General features: G+C 44.7%; 1 protein-coding gene across 5 annotated transcripts in view; it reads right to left on the bottom strand.

The window, feature by feature from the left end:
- UBL7 (ubiquitin like 7) overlaps positions 1 to 17,799 on the bottom strand; it is a 192,991-nt gene that overhangs the window by 101,717 nt on the left and 73,475 nt on the right. For all 5 annotated transcript variants that reach the window (XM_069222209.1, XM_069222210.1, XM_069222208.1 and 2 more), the window contains exon 6: positions 8,924 to 8,981. In XM_069222209.1, the coding sequence (XP_069078310.1) occupies positions 8,924 to 8,981 (58 nt within the window). The remainder of the gene's footprint in view (positions 1 to 8,923; positions 8,982 to 17,799) is intronic.

The raw sequence follows: 17,799 nt of genomic DNA, 5'->3' as shown, positions 1-17,799 counted from the left end.
GACCTGGCCGCTGAGTCCACCCTATCTAGCAGCTCTAAATACACCAAGCCACTTCAACAAAGTAGTGGCTCACATGATTGTGAAGAAGCAGGACCAATATCTGTGCCATCTCCCAATGAGCAGAGATGTAGCAGGTCATCAGACATAAGCAGCAATGTAAGAACAGAGGGCCATGCCAACTGATGAGAAAACCTTTTTCACCAACATAAACTACTTGCTATCAGCATCTCGCACAAAGAACAAAGACAAAAAGGACGATTCGGGCTGCAAAATAAGGCGGCAACAGACTCATGGCTAGAAGACAAAATCAGAGAGCCGGGAAATAAAGCCATGTGACGTGACCCCTGAATGCCATGGCAGAGACCAGTCTATTCCAAATAAATGTAATTAATTCCATCAGCGCCTAATTAAAGGGCAGTAAGAGCTCCATCATCAGTAGTGCAAAAAACAGCACATCGGCAACTTTACACAGTGTCATTAAAAAACGGAAATGTCACCTGAAGTAATGTTGAGGCCCATTCAAACCCGACCTCAGACATAGACCCTCATCCACTGGCAGCATGGAAGGCGTGATAGAAACCCATGACAGTGTAGGAAAGAAAAAAAGTAGAAAATGTCCTATCTACTCACACACCTTCCTCAAAGCCATAAAGGAAGACGCAAAGAGCTTAGAGGAGCAAGGAGAATGCCTAGGACTTCAGGATCAAGAGGCACCAGGAGACACCTAACCACCATCAGTTTTGGTCAACTCTAAATGATGAACATTAAGCATGTGGAGAGCCAGGTGAGGGCTCTGTGCTGCCTCCATCATCACTTGCACGAATGTGGAAAAATTGTACAATACCTTCAAAAGCAGAATGTTACATGTTAAGGCCAGGACAGACCCAACCATCTTTCCAAAGCTGACCAGCGCCAGGTTAACGACAGCTGGCAGAGGGGCATACAATGAGCCTGGACTTTCATTAGGGTCCAAAGGTACACTGGGATCCAGAGGAGCCTGAAGCCAGGATAATAAAAAGCCTGGATAAATGGTCCCATCCTAGCAGGATCAGAGTCAGCTGCTGGAAAAGCAAAGAGTAGGGTTGGAAGAACCAGGCATGGCTCTGGAAAAGAGCTTAGCTTTGGCACTTTCTCTGCCCAATAAGACTGGAGCCAAGCACTAAAACAACATCATGGGCGAAGTTGAGGAGTGACTCCAAACAGAAGACTTGTCCCAAAATAGGGAAGGAAATGTTACGTACTTGTAATTCCAGTTCTATAAATTAGAAATCTTCACTTAAGTCCTAAATGGAGAAAACTCCTGTCAACGTGCGGAGAGCCCGGAATACTTATTTTTATTGGCTCATATTAAAAAAATCATCATAGGACATAGACATCTCAGCACAAGTGTTGGGACTTGGCCGTTTTTGCAGGGTCGTCCCCAAACCTTTTGCCTTAACCCTCCTGTTTTCTGAACTAGTTTTTGTTGGCATTTAGGAATCTGCACACTGCTAACCAGTGCTAAAATACTTGCACTCTTTCCTTTAACCATGGTGAGATTTGCTTACACCCAATTAGCACATTGCATTTACTTCTAAGTCTCTAGTAAAGTGATACTACATGTGCCTAGGGCCTGTAAATGAAATGCTACTAGTGGGCTTGCAGCACTGATTGTGCAACCCACTTAGGTAGCATTTTAAACATGCCCAGACCTGCCATTGTAGCCTGTGTATACAGTTTAAAACTGGAATTTCAGCCTGGCAAAATAAACCTTTTGCCTGGTCTGTCACCCCTAAGGTAGGCCCTAAACAGCCCAGAGGGCAGGGCGAAGTGCATTTAAAATTAGGGATCTGTATTTTTAAGTTTGAAATGTCCTGGTAGCCAAAAACTCAAATTTGTTTTTCAGTTCTGCAAGGCCCACCTCTCCCATATGATAACATTGGGTTACCTTATTACATTTAATATGTGTTGGACATGGCCCTTTTTGCAGGGTCATCACCAAACTTTTTGCCTCCTTCCTCATATTTTTCTGACCTCTTGCTGTTGGCTCTAGGACTGTGAGAACTTTATTTCTGCTGATCAGTGCTAAAGTGTAGGTGCTCTCCCTACTAAAGTTGGTATGATTGGCTTACACCTAATTGGCTTACACCTAATTGGCACATTTAATTCACCTGTAAGTCCCTTGTACAGGGGCCTGCGTGTGGTTTACTGCCACAGGAACCTGCCATCTAACTTTACTTGCCAGGCCCACAACTCCCCTTTTATACATGTAAGTCCCCCCTAAGGTAGGCCCTAGCTAGCCCTATGGGCAGGGTATGCAGAAGGCAGGACATGTGCCTGGTTGTGTGGCCTGTGCTGGTAGGGACAAACAGCCTATTTGTTTTCTCACTGCTGTGAATGCTGCCTTGCTCAAAGCAGGGCATTTCCAATGCAATCCTATATGTCTGAAGGTACTGTCTGACTTATGAGGGGTAGTGTAGGCATGTTTGGTATCGTTGTAATGGTAGTGAGAAATGCTGCCTACCGGTGAAGGTGATTTTTTTTATTACCATTATAGAAATGGCACTTCTAGAAAGTGAACATTTCTCTGTGCTTATGGCTTGTGTTTTGCAGCTTGACTACAATCCACGTCTGGGGCAGGATGAAAGCTGTGCTTTGTGCATACTTTTCAGACAGCTTGTACAGAGAGAGGGTGGAGGTGTCAGAGGTGCATCTGCATATTGAATGGTCTTCCTGGGCTGAGAGAAGAGGAGACGGGGCACATCTGCATTTGTAAAGGCTGTGCCCTGACCTCACAAAAAGGGCTCGTTTATCCCCAACTAATGTCTGGAGCCTGTGCTGGAGGAGAGACTCCTAGAATCAGTTGAACCTCGCCTCCCCCTCTTTCTGAGTGCTTTGCAAAACTGAGTATAAATATAGGGGATTTTCCCCATGAAAAGGTCATAAGGAAACGGACACAGACTGCTGCTGGAGGGACTCACCAGGAACCCCCTTGGACTGCTACTGCTGTGCTGACCTGTGATCTGCTGGGTCACTAGGAGAAACTGCCATTGACTGCATCCCCCCTTCTGCTGGTTGGCTGCTGGGCCCTGCTGCCCTGTGCTTCTCTTGTGTCCCAGAGGCTGGGTGCTGTGGCCCCTGCTCTCTGCAACCTTTGGCTTTTCAGCTTGTAGATTTCTTTCTTTTATCAGTAGGAGCGCATTGAGTAGCGCTCTGCTTGATGTCCATGTCGCGCTGCGAGAGTGCCTTTTCTGTAATTGCTGTAGCGCCTTGCTTTCTTTTCTAAAGCACCTAGAGAACACTTTCCTAGTTACTGCAAGGGAATATCATTGCTGCGACCCAGGCACTAATTTTTGCCAAAGCGTGTCTGAAGTGCGCAGTGTTTTGTGCCTCTGGAACACGAGAAAATTAAACCTGATGCAAGTGTGCTCCTAGAGGTGCCCCCGGGGCGAGGCGTACTGAGAAGAGCCGGGTACCAACTGGCATCCACTTTTGCCTAAGATAACCGCTGAGGCCCAGAGGAACTCCCATAACACATTGGATGCGGGCACTGCACAGGCAGGGTGGAAGCCTGCTTGCGGGCAGGGTATAGGACCCCCCCTTCCATGCTGCCCTCACCCCCCTAAACTGGAAACTAAAGACATGTAGTCAGGCCGGGGTGGTGACCCTCCACAGAGGTCCTGCCTGAATTAACCCCACATTGCCACAGCGCAGAAACCGGAGCAGAGGGGCTCCATGGTTGGGACACAGACGTTCCCGTTTTGCCCATACTGTTTTTGGGTAATGTGGCATCTCAGGCTTTTATGTTGACACCTTCTCAGGGTTATGATAATATGGGCATTTTTGGGACGAATGGTGATCTACCAGATGGGAATGTTCCATGCTATGCATAATTTCAGTGATGTCTTACCATGTGTTTTCTGATGTTCCTTTTAAGCATTATTTTAGTAATGCTTACCGGACTACGGTTTATGTTGCAGAATAACTAGTAACCTATGTGTGGTATGTGACTACTGCTGGTTTTGGCAGAGTAATAATAATGTGTAATGTTCTGACAACTGCTTGGGTAGCAAAGTATTACGGACATGTGTTTCGTCTAATGATGGTGTGTACAATACAGTTTATTTTTTATATAACTTGGTGTTGTGTTTCCTTTGTGGTGGGGATAGTGCATCACGTGTGTTGTGTAAAGCCTTTGCATAACACACACATTGCCTCTGGGATAAGCCTGACTGCTCATGCTAAGATGCCAAAGGCGTGAGCAGGAGTTATCTTGGGTGTGTAACTCCCTTGCCCTGACTAGAGTGGGTGGGTGGGTAGGTGCATACCCTAGCCAACCAGAAACCCCATTTCTAACAATAAGTGATAACCTTCAATTGGGAGCAAAGAGGAAATGTTGAGTTTGGTGTCTAGAGATTTGTCATTTAAAAACCTTCTAAACAGCAAAGTCACATTTTGAGTCACAATTCCGAAAATGCCATTTTTAGAAGGTTGACATTTTCTTGTCATAACCATCTGGTGCCTACAGCCTGTGCTCTGGGTCACATGACCAGATATGGCTGACCGTTGCCTTGCATATTGCTCCCCAACAGTGAAACAAAGGGAGAATAGATGTTGGCAGGATGGGCCATCTCTGACTTAATGGGGTGAGGAGCGGTCACTTACTAGACTTGCACATCACAAAGCTTCTGACTGAGCATACTGACAAAGGTTTGACACCAGTCTTTTGTGCCCCTAGACAAGCTGATGTGAGGGAAGAGAGGCAGGAAATTTCAAGCACCTCTGGGGGTGGAAACCTCAGCAACCTTCTCCTGCTTCATGCTAGCACACCAGGTATAAATATTGGAGCATCAGATCCAACACTTCAGTACACCCTGGAGTGGTGGAAGACTCAGGAGGACTGCTGTGCTGCAAGAAGGGCTGCTACTCTGCTTACATGCTGCCGAGTGAAAAGGACTGGACCTGCATCTTGAACCCAGGACCGGCAGAGTGACTCAAAGGGTCAGTTGGCTGGTACCCTGATCACAGCTTCAGGGACAGAAAATGCTCCAACCACCTTGAACTCAGAACCTGAACTCAGTCTGCACCTCTCCCAAGTGGTGCCACCACAATCTTGGACCCTGGCAAGTGGGTCTAAAGGTTCTCTGCCAGCCCAGCTGTGGTCATAAAAGACACAGCACAACGCATCTCCTTGCACCCTTCCCCGATCTTAACGGCTCCTGCAAGATGCATCCATGAGGCAGGAATTTGCATTGCAGCCCATCGGAACTACCGTTAAAACAACTCGTCAACAGTATCCTCGATGACAACTCAAGACATTCCATAGCAACCAGCAACTTGCCAAAGGACTTTACATTTAAAGCCTCGCCCCACCCCTCAACCCCTGTCAACGAAGCAAGACTTTGCATCACTGCCCTGCAGCCTTAACCAACACATGGCTGAGTGACACATCCTCAAGGTGTACCCTCAGAAACTTTGCAACAACGATTTAAGGTACTTTGTTCAGCAGGTCTAACTTGGTATCTGTATCTTGCTCCATCGCGGTCGGCCTGAATTTATGGCTTTCTTTGAAGTGCATTTCCTCCAAGTTAAGCCCGACTGCTTTGTGCAAGCTACCAGAGGGTTAATCAAAGGTTAATTTTGAGTTGCTTATTATTTCACCCCTGAATTGTGGTTGCTGCTTGAGTAAGGTTTTTCACTCCCCCAGAGTAACCCAATTGCCTAGAGCAAGTCATTCAGAAAGTTAAGCAGGAAGGCTTTTTATTGCATTTCACTGGAAACTGCCAAATATGGAACAGTTCAAAAGACTACTTCGCAGCACCAACCTGAAAAATATTAACTTCACTGCATTTCAGTAAAGAAAATTTAAGAAAAAAGAAAGCTTGCTAGGTTAAAGTGCAAACACGACAAAACGAGGACACTGCTCCTTTAAAGGTGCATCAGCTTTCCCTCTCTCGGCATGCACAGTAGTGGCAGTTTGACTCTCAGCCTCAGTTCTTCTTGAATGGCAAAGGGGAGGACGGTGGGTTGTTTATGACTTCAGTGATTCCTATAATGCAGAACAGGCATTATAAGTAGCATAAACTTCTGCTTTGTAGGATCCTCACTGATAGTCATAAAGGTAGAATAAAGTAGCCCTGACTGTCGTCTTATTTCACTAACATCATTGTCATCGGGGTGGCAGCAGGAATTTTCTCAGGTCATATTTTAAATTTTCCATTTTTAATAAATGTGTTACTAAAGCTTGATGTGGTAGCACACTGTCCTAAACAAGACATTTTTCATTAATATGGGTACAAACTACCCCACACCCTTTCTAGTGTGTTTATGAAAACCTTTATAGCATCAAACAAGCCACAAAGAGGCACCTTTGTGGCATTTAACCCTGAGAATTACGGGGTCAAAAGAGTTAGGAGCAAGGAAAAGGGAGCAGCCATACATTTCTGATTGTTAAACTTTTTAAAGGATTATTCATCTACATTGGCAATACTAGCCTAGCTTTTAAAAGCATTGACTTTATACAAAGAATAACAGAAGACGCAGCTTAACTGAAAATGAATTGCACCGATTTTGTTAAGAACGTCACCTGCTTTGCACAGTTATGAAATGCCAGAACCTGTATTACCAAGCGCTATATAAGAAAAAACGAATTATTCCCAAACTGCCCCAAAACGCCCCAGACAAAGAACCCTAGGGGAGAGGATGTGGCGTAAGGGCCAGAGCTTTGTATAGAGTTTACGCTAACTGAACTCTATTTGAAAAGGCCCAATTTACATCCAAAGGCTAGATGTTTTTTGCTATCAAGCTTGAAGTTGTGAAGTGCTTGGGTATGGAGTCACGACTCCTTTTCCATCATTTTGGAGACAACACATTTCGCAATCTTCTTGCCTATAACTAACCTATGTGCTTGGTTGGTGACCCTTTGTAGGTTATCAAGAGTGATATTGCCTAGTGTTAAGCTCTACCCAAGTCAGTTGGTTAATGCACCCACTTCAGAGGTCTTGACAGAACGAGAATGTCATATTAAAATTTTGACATAGCTTTTTCACCACTTCATCATAGCGATTTTGTTGAGAATGGCACCTGCTTTGTGAGGCTCTGAAATGGAAATGGCAGAACCTTTATTACCAAGCGCTATTAAAAAAAAAAAAAAAAAAAAAAAAAAAAAAAAAAAAAAATCCAGATTGCTCCAACACACCAGATAAAGAACCCTTGGGGAGAAGATGGGGCTAAGGGCCAGAGCTAGACACTTTGGATATGGAGAATACAGTTCGAGTCTCTGTGCAGGCTCATCAATAGTGATTCTGGGCAAACCACTTAATCTCCCCTTACTACTAAAATGAATGTGTTCTTGTGCAATGTAACTGGTGCTCATGTAAAGCGCTGCAATACCTTTGTGTCGAGTTTGCGCTACATAAAAATGGGGAAAAAAAATCTGCAGACATCACAAACAGCAAGATGCCCTAAACCAAGGAAGCCAAAGAAACAACATACCGCCATGATTGAAGCGTCGCAGAAAAAAGAAAAAATTATGCGCCACCCTATGGTACCTTTTAGATCATGCAATAACTCATGCAACAGGGTCAGTCTTCAAGGCGGTAACAAAACAGCCTCAATGTGGGACAAACGTAAAGCATTTACCAACAACATCAATACATTTTTTAAAGGCAGCCCCAGGAATGAATTAAAGTGATGGGCGTGAGATGGGTGTGTTTAAAGCCCACAGAATAGATTACATGTTGGAAGAGCGGCGCTTCAGCACTATGCTCAACCTAAAAAGGGCTTTCCTAACTCCTGAAATATATTTTGACATATTTGTATAGTTAATTTACAAACTATTTAAATGCTCTGTGTCCAGCACGATTATCAGAGAGTTCACTTTACAAAATCCTCTAACTTGGCAGGCATAGAAAGAAACAAACACCAATCTCAAGAACAAAGTAAGCAAAAATTGTTAAAACACACAAGCTGACATTTGAGCTCTGTCAAATGCAACAAGATAAAAACATGATTTAAAGACATCTTTATTGCTCCTTCACTTTCTGAATGAACACAACACTTGTCCTTTGCCAGCTCAAGCTCTCTCACCAGAGCAGGCCAGTATACCCTAAAAATAGTTCGGTCTGATAAAATCCAACTCGCTGCATCAAGATTTGAGGCCTGAACTGTAAGATGTTTTTATGGAAGACTTCCTTCCTTGGTAATGTTCATGCATTTCTGAGGTGAATATAGGTGTCCATATTGCAGAACTTCAGGAGCAATGCAGCCAAATTTAAAGATTGTATGTAGGGATGATGAATCTTCCCCTGCACCTTTGGTTGGCAGGGCAATTTAGTGTGTAGTGCCATTGATAGATGAAACAGTTGTGAAACGTAGTTATGTTGTTACATTATCTACTACTACCACTATTTCACAGCTAATCTCCTATGCTTACTTCACATGTTCCTTGGACTTTATCTCAAGTTTTCTATTGTGCTATGGATTGGGCATAATGTGTGACTTACAATTGTACCCAGATATGTTAAATCATGTTTCCAAACCTCTTAGCAACCAATCGCCATGAAAGGACTGGTGATGGCAAATTACTGATAAACACGCCGACTCTGTATAAACTATTAAATATTTTAAGTACCCTTCTCCAAAACGGCCCCATTGTGACAAAGTGTTTCTTCTTTGTCGTAAGTAGATCATTAACACCATCTATAGAACCACTCTTGTCACTGTTCATACATTTATGACATTTAACTTGCTGTGAATCCACCACACTGGACAAGACCTGTCAACTGTAGGACATAGACAGCCACCAACTTTCTAATAATCTTTCACATGACTTCACCTAGTGATCTAGCTTTCTGATAAGAAGTCATGTGCAGGCAAACAAGCATGTGCTATCTAAAACACCCTCCACTAAGCCCCCACACTTACTTAAGTAAACTCTACTTACGTGTCCAACATGTTTGGATCAGCAAAAACAGTGAAAAGGTCTTTATCCTGTAGAACTCCTGGTAAAGGTAAAAAGAAATAATGAAACAAGAAAACTCAACAGCCTAGTAAAACAGACTGCTAACTGAACAATCTAACAATCCAACTATCATCAGTGTTACATGGGGTGAATGAGCATGGTGGAAGAGGACTACCTATTTAGGCAAACCGTCAACACAGCACTGAATAATGTCACATAGTAAGAGGTACATATAGGCAGCAGTTGAACAGAACATTTCATTATAAAACCCTGCTCCATATACTTTCCACATGCATGAGGCTTGCAGAGCTCTCACGTTTCCCAGGTCATTGCATGAGTAGTTCATGTACATCATGATTTTTGTCTTTGCATTGCTCAACTTTTAGTCCAAATGCGGTTATGAAATGAACATGACTATTCATCCTAGATTACAAAATGGAAAATCTGGAATAGATTAACTACTTATGCATGGACCTTGGAAACAGGAGTGTTCTGATTTCACAAGGTCTTTTCTGAACTAGTTCCTCTTCTTTAAAAGTAGGTCTGAATTCAAACAGATTAGGAAATCCACTAGATGTGTGGAGTACCTTGATTAAGGTTATCACCCTCAATCGCCTTCCTATATATGAAGCCCATGCACAACTGAAAACATTCCTCACCAACCCAGAAACTGGATGACACTTTTATCCTGTAAAGAAATACCTAGCAAGACTAAAATTCTACTGCTACACCTGGGTTATCTCAATCCCAATATTCAATCTGCAGTCTAACTACAAGAAATCACTTCAAACCCTATTACAAACATCAAACTCCTGGTGCTGATTTACAGACTCCTACAAATGCATGCCGAAGCTAGTGGAGGGACTCTGTTAACCAGACTGCCCTGGGGGACTCCGCCTGTTGTCATCTTGCGCCAGGAGGCACCAGGCTTGTAAGCAACACAGCGCTCCTGCACGTGGGTTGGCTGACGAGCTACTGCTGCTAGTGGCAGGGCTCTATTGACCAGATTGCCCTGCAGGAGGACTCCTGTTGTCATCTCATACCAGGCTTATTAGCAACTCAGGGCTCCCACACCGGGAGTTGGCTGACGCGCTGTTGCTGCTAGAGGCGGGACTCTGCCCGTTTGTCATCTCGTGCCAGGAGGCGCCAGGCTTATAAGCAACACAGCGCTCCCGAACCGCAGGTTGGCTAACGCGCTGTTGCTGCTAGTGGCAGTGGTGGCAGAACAAGGTTCTTGAAAACCCCCAACAGGGGGTATAGCTTCCACTTTATGGCAGGTTGACAGCTCCTCGGATGCAGGTATCAACCCCTCTACTTTTCATGATTGTTGCACTTCGCTACAGTGTAATCGGGTAGAAGAGAATAGTGGGGACTGCAACCATAACGGTGATGGCAGATTAGGTAGCCATGCCAGGGATCCTATTTCATTCATTTTGACAAGGGAAAATCTTCCTCCTGCTTCCTGCCTGTATGTTGTAGTCCTGAGCAGAGTACCTAAATCGCATATAGATCAAACAGAAAGGGTTGGTCTTACGACATTGGCGAATACTGCTGTAATAGGACAATTGTGAGAGGTGGACTCACCAGATGATGTTGTTAGTCTTACGATACCGGGTGATGTCACCTATTTTATTTATAATGCATACTCTAGGTAATATGAAGGAGTCAAAGGTACTAGATAGCTTAAATGCTAATTTATCTACTATTCCACTCTCAGCTAGGAAGTTAGTGGGAGACTATTTAAATTGCCAGTTTGAGCCCTTTTGTGTTGATGGCTGGCCCCTTTTGGCTGTTGAGGACACTGGGTTGCAAATTCCTATTAGCATTCCACCTATTAAAAAGTGGACTACCGTAGCTCTACAAATTAATGCCCTTGCCCTTAACCAGGGTCTGGGGGCATGTAATGGGAGACCTCTTTCTGATCAACTGCGAGCCCACACTTTTAATAGAGCCAATCGCACTAGTCTTATTGATTACATTTTACTAGATGTTAGACTCTGGCATAGTTTAATGGACATGACAGTGTTACCTCACACAGCTAGTGACTACAATGCTCTAAGGCCCCCTCCAATTCCAAGGATACAATTGCTGATAGTCGATTGGGTCCTGCAACATGTTATATTAGAGAATAACCAGTGATTTTTCTTTTTTTAATTTTGGAGACAAGTTCTTCTGTATAGAGGACAGAAGAGCAGGCAAGGGTAGGAGCAAACACTCCGGACAATATACCTGCATTGGACTGGGCTAAGCACTTTGCTTCCTTACACTGACACGAGGGGGTACAGGCAGTTCTTTCACTCGACTGGGTAGCAACTGGGGTATCAATAGCAGCTGGTACCGTTTATGAGTGTGAGGACACATGTAGTATTGTTGGCTTATCTATTTTAAGAATGAGTCTTAAAGTTGACGGCCCCTCTGAGATTTTACCTAGGTGGTCAAAGTCATAAGGAGATGGTTCCCAAGAAGGCCCCTGGCCTTGATAAGATTCAGAGTGATCTGTATCAGAATGAGCTCTGGGTATGGGGTGCTTACTTGTTCCTGGTTTTTACTGCAATTATTAAAGGTGCTCCACTTCCGCCCACTTGGGTAGGGACCAAAATCATCCCCATCTTTAAAAAAGGTTCTCGTAACTGCCCCTCTAATTACAGGCCCATAAGACTTTTTTTTTTGTAGTAAATATTTTTATTAACATTTTATTATTTAATAAACAGTATCATGTTTAAGGCACCATCTTGTTTGCTTCGTGTTAGTGCATAACAGTGTTAATATCACTACTGTCTACATTGTTTGAATGTTCTACTTCATTATTCGATAACCTTTATACTTTAAACTTATACAAGAATAGAACATCAGTGGCGCTTCTTCTCGTATGGGTTGCCCAATTGGCCTGGTGTAGCAGAGTCATGTTTTTCTAGTTATTATACAACACATTTAACTCGTTTCAAACATTAATCAACTTAAACACGATGGCAATGTAGGGGGTGGAGGCTGCTAATGCAGGGGGGATGCCATTTCCTGGCTTTTCCAGTATTGAAAATGTCACTTACCCAGTGTACATCTGTTCGTGGCATCAGTCGCTGTAGATTCGCATGTTTTGCATAGCTCGCCATCTGGTGTTGGGCCGGAGTGTTACAAGTTGTTTTTCTTCGAAGAAGTCTTTCGAGTCACGGGATCGAGTGACTCCTCCTTTTGTCTCCATTGCGCATGGGCGTCGACTCCATCTTCGATTGTTTTTCCCCCGCAGAGGGTGAGGTAGGAGTTGAATTGTAGTAATAGTGCCCATGCAATGGAGTGACTAAGTATGTACTTATTTAAGGTTGAAATGATATATATACAAATAGTTGAAGGTAACTTCCGAACTGCTACAGGCTCCCGGGGAGGCGGGTGGGCACATGCGAATCTACAGCGACTGATGCCACGAACAGATGTACACTGGGTAAGTGACATTTTCAGTTCGATGGCATCTGTCGCTGTAGATACGCATGTTTTGCATAGACTAGTAAGCAGTTATCTCCCTAAAAGCGGTGGCTCAGCCTGTAGGAGTGGAAGTAGTCTGAAACAATGTTCTTAATACGGCTTGACCTACTGTGGCTTGTTGTGCGGATAACACGTCTACACAGTAGTGCTTGGTGAATGTGTGAGACGTAGACCATGTGGCTGCCTTACATATTTCTTGCATTGGGATGTTTCCTAGAAAGGCCATGGTAGCACCTTTCTTTCTGGTTGAGTGTGCCCTTGGTGTAATGGGCAGCTGTCGTTTAGCTTTAAGGTAGCAGATTTGGATGCATTTAACTATCCATCTGGCTATACCTTGTTTTGATATTGGGTTTCCTGCATGAGGTTTTTGAAATGCAATAAATAGTTGTTTAGTCTTTCTGATGTTCTTTGTTCTGTCAATGTAATACATTAATGCTCTTTTGACATCTAATGTATGTAGTGCCCTCTCAGCTACGGTATCTGGCTGTGGAAAGAACACTGGAAGTTCCACTGTTTGATTTAGATGGAACGGTGAAATAACCTTTGGTAAAAATTTTGGATTAGTCCTTAGGACGACCTTATTCTTGTGTAGTTGTATAAAAGGTTCTTGTATTGTAAATGCCTGAATCTCGCTTACTCTTCTTAGGGAAGTAATGGCGATGAGAAATGCAACCTTCCAGGTTAGGAACTGTATTTCGCAGGAGTGCATGGGTTCAAAAGGTGGACCCATAAGTCTAGTTAGGACAACATTTAGGTTCCATGAAGGAACAGGTGGTGTTCTTGGTGGTATAATTCTCTTAAGGCCCTCCATGAATGCTTTAATGACTGGTATCCTATATAGGGAAGTTGAATAGGTAGTCTGCAGGTATGCAGATATTGCTGCAAGGTGTATTTTAATGGAAGAGAAAGCCAGGTTAGATTTTTGTAAGTGAAGCAAGTAACCCACTACATGTTTTGGAGTCGTGTGTAATGGTTGGATTTGATTAATATGGCAGTAGCAAACAAACCTCTTCCATTTACTTGCATAGCAGTGCCTGGTGGATGGCCTTCTGGCTTGCTTTATGACTTCCATACATTCTTGGGTAAGTTGTAAGTGCCCGAATTCTAGGATTTCAGGAGCCAAATTGCTAGATTCAGCGATGCTGGATCTGGGTGTCTGATCTTTTGGTTGTGTTGTGTCAATAGATCTGGCCTGTTGGGCAATTTGATGTGGGGTACTACTGATAGGTCTAGCAGCGTTGTGTACCAGGGTTGCCTTGCCCAAGTTGGTGCTATTAATATGAGTTTGAGTTTGTTTTGACTGAGTTTGTTTACCAGATAAGGAAGGAGAGGGAGAGGAGGAAAGCGTAAGCAAATATCCCTGACCAGTTCATCCATAGGGCATTGCCTTGGGACTGCTTGTGTGGGTATCTGGATGCGAAGTTTTGGCATTTTGCGTTCTCCTTCGTCGCAAACAAGTCTATTTGAGGTGTTCCCCAGAGTTTGAAATAGGTGTTCAGAATTTGGGGGTGAATTTCCCATTCGTGGACCTGTTGGTGATCTCGAGAGAGATTGTCTGCGAGTTGATTCTGAATCCCTGGTATAAATTGTGCTATTAGGCGAATTTGGTTGTGAATTGCCCAACGCCAAATTTTTTGTGCTAGCAGGCTTAACTGCGTGGAGTGTGTCCCCCCTTGTTTGTTTAGATAATACATTGTTGTCATGTTGTCTGTTTTGACGAGAATGTATTTGTGAACTATTATTGGTTGGAAAGCTTTTAGTGCTTGAAAAACTGCTAGCAGTTCTAGGTGATTTATATGCAGTTTTGTTTGATGTACGTTCCATTGTCCTTGTATGCTGTGTTGATCGAGGTGTGCTCTCCACCCTGTCATGGAAGCATCTGTTGTTATTACGTATTGTGGCACTGGGTCTTGGAAAGGCCGCCCTTTGTTTAAATTTATGTTGTTCCACCATAGAAGCGAGAGGTAAGTTTGGCGGTCTATTAACACCAGATCTAGAAGATGACCCTGTGCTTGTGACCACTGTGATGCTAGGCACTGTTGTAAGGGCCTCATGTGCAGTCTTGCGTTTGGGACAATGGCTATGCATGAAGACATCATGCCTAGGAGTTGTAATATCTTTGCTTGTATCTTTTGTGTTGGATACATGCGTTGTATGATGTTGTTGAAATTTTGGATTCTTTGGGGACTTGGAGTGGCTACTCCTTTTGTTGAGTCTATTATGGCTCCTAGGTATTGTTGTACCTTGCACGGCAGAATGTTGGATTTCGTGAAGTTGACGGTGAACCCTAGTTTGAAGAGGGTTTGTATGATCTGATTTGTGTGGTTTGAGCACTCTATTAACGAATGGGCCTTGATTAGCCAGTCGTCTAGATATGGGAACACATGTATTTGCTGCCTTCTGATGTGTGCAGCGACTACTGCTAGACATTTGTAAAGACTCTTGGTGCGGTTGTTAGTCCGAAAGGCAATACCTTGAATTGGTAATGTATTCCTTTGAATACAAACCTTAGGTATTTCCTGTGCGATGGGTGTATTGGTATATAGAAATACGCGTCTGAGGTCTAATGTTGTCATGTAGTCGTGTAGTTTTAGCAATGGTAACACTTCTTGTAGTGTGACCATGTGAAAGTGGTCTGATTTGATGAATGTGTTTACTATTCTGAGGTCTAGGATTGGTCTCAGCGTTTTGTCCTTCTTTGGTATCAGAAAGTACAGTGAGTAAACTCCTGTGTTTATTTGTGTGTTTGATACTAATTCGATTGCATTCTTCTGCAATAGTGCCTGCACTTCTATCTCCAGGAGATTGGAATGATGTTTTGTCAAATTTTGTGCTTTTGGTGGTATGTTTGGAGGGAATTGTAGAAATTCTATGCAATAACCATGTTGGATAATTGCTAGAACCCAAGTGTCTGTAGTGATTTCCTCCCATGCTTTGTAATAATGACCTATTCTTCCCCCCACTGGTGTTGTGTGGAGGGGGTGAGTGACATGTGAGTCACTGCTTAGTAGTAGGGGTTTTGGGGCTTTGAAATTTTCCCCTATTCCTAGGGAATTGCCCTCCTCTATATTGTCCCCGAAAACCTCCTCTGTACTGTCCCTGGTAACTGGACGGTGTTGCCTGTGAGGTGCTGGCTTGTGTGCCCTGACCCCGAAACCCCCCTCTAAAGGGTGTTTTACGGAATGTGCTGTAATTCCCTCTGCTCTGCGGGGAGTAGAGTGCGCCCATGGCTTTAGCAGTGTCCGTGTCCTTTTTGAGTTTCTCAATCGCTGTGTCCACTTCTGGACCGAACAGTTCTTTTTCGTTAAAAGGCATATTGAGAACTGCTTGCTGAATCTCTGGTTTAAATCCAGACGTTCGTAGCCATGCATGCCTTCTGATCGTTACAGATGTATTAATTGTCCGTGCAGCTGTATCTGCAGCGTCCATGGAGGAGCGTATTTGGTTGTTTGAAATATTCTGTCCCTCCTCAACCACTTGTTTTGCCCTCTTTTGTAGGTCCTTGGGCAGATGTTCAATGAGATGTTGCATCTCATCCCAATGGGCTCTGTCATAGCGCGCAAGTAGTGCCTGAGAGTTAGCGATGCGCCACTGGTTTGCAGCTTGTGCTGCGACTCTCTTACCAGCTGCATCGAACTTGCGGCTTTCTTTATCTGGGGGTGGTGCATCTCCAGATGTGTGGGAGTTGGCCCTTTTCCTTGCTGCTCCTACAACGACAGAGTCTGGTGGCAGCTGTGTAGTGATGAAAACCGGGTCTGTAGGAGGCGCCTTATACTTTTTTTCCACTCTTGGTGTGATTGCCCTACTTTTGACCGGCTCCTTAAAGATTTCTTTTGCGTGCCGGAGCATACCAGGGAGCATAGGCAGGCTTTGGTATGAGCTGTGGGTGGAGGAGAGGGTGTTGAATAAAAAGTCATCCTCGACCTGTTCTGAGTGGAGGCTTACATTGTGAAATTGTGCTGCTCTAGCCACCACTTGAGAATACGCAGTGCTGTCCTCTGGTGGAGATGGCTTCGTAGGGTATGCCTCCGGGCTGTTATCTGACACTGGGGCGTCGTATAAGTCCCATGCGTCCTGATCTTGGTCACCCTGGCTCATGGTGGTGTGAGCTGGGGAATGTGATGGAGTTTGTGCTGGTGAGACATTAATTACAGGTGGAGGAGAGGGTGGTGGAGTAACCTTTTTCACCACCTTTGTTTGTGGTGTTTGTTCAGTTTGGAACTCCAATCTTCTCTTTCTTCTAATAGGGGGAAAGGTGCTTATTTTTCCTGTCCCCTCCTGTATGAAAATACGCTTTTGCGTATGGTCTACGTCAGTTCATTGTAGCTCTTCCTCAAACCTATGCTTTCGCATTTGGGAGGTTAGCGATTGCTCTTCTGTATAAGAGCCTGAAACTGGGTCGGTTGCAGTCTGTTTTGGCACCGAAACCCTGTCTGCATCTTTTTTCGGCTCTGAGGTGACTTTTCTTTTTCGGGGCCGAAACCTCTCGGCGTCGATCTTCGTCGGTGCCGCTGTCTCGGCGTCGGGCCGTGTCTACACCGGTATCTCGGTGTCGATGCTTGTCTCCAGCACTTTCTCGGTCCCGAGAAGGCTGCGTGCCGGTGTCTCGACCGGAGTCGGACGATCTCAGCACTGTTTGGGCCTTTTTCGGTGCCGACGGTCGGTCACCGAATTTATGGGTCGAGCCATGGCCTGGTGGCAGTGGCGTCCCCTGGGCCTTGTAAATCTTCTTCTGAGTGGTTTTCGACGTCTTACTCACGGTTTGTGTATCGCCGAATCCTTCGGAGTCCGATTCGTGGATCGAAAAGGTTCCTTCCTCTTCTTGTTCCTCGAACTCTCGGTGGGCTGTCGGCGCGGACGCCATCTGAAGTCTTCTGGCTCGACGGTCTCGGAGTGTTTTTCGGGACCGGAACGCACGACAGGCCTCGCAGGTGTCTTCACTGTGCTCAGGTGACAGGCACAGGTTACAGACCAAGTGTTGGTCTGTATAGGGGTATTTATTGTGGCATTTGGGACAGAAGCGGAACGGGGTCCGTTCCATCGGCGTTCTTCTGCACGCGGTCGGGCCGACCAGGCCCCGACGGGGATCGAAAAACTACCCCGAAGGGCACCGGAGCTCTTCGATCTTTCGACGCGGTGTTGAATCTAACTACGCCGATCCCGAACGCAACAATACTGACGAAAATCTTCCGAAATTAGCTATCTTTCCGTTCCGAAACTCGGAGCGACAGGAACACGTCCGAACCCGATGGCGGAAAAAAAAACAATCGAAGATGGAGTCGACGCCCATGCGCAATGGAGACAAAAGGAGGAGTCACTCGGTCCCGTGACTCGAAAGACTTCTTCGAAGAAAAACAACTTGTAACACTCCGGCCCAACAC

The sequence above is a fragment of the Pleurodeles waltl genome, chromosome 3_1 (assembly GCF_031143425.1).
Source record: "Pleurodeles waltl isolate 20211129_DDA chromosome 3_1, aPleWal1.hap1.20221129, whole genome shotgun sequence".
In the NCBI taxonomy this organism is placed as follows: domain Eukaryota; kingdom Metazoa; phylum Chordata; class Amphibia; order Caudata; family Salamandridae; genus Pleurodeles; species Pleurodeles waltl.
The sequence above is the reverse complement of the archived record's forward strand: the minus strand, read 5'-3'. Positions and strand labels throughout refer to the sequence as shown.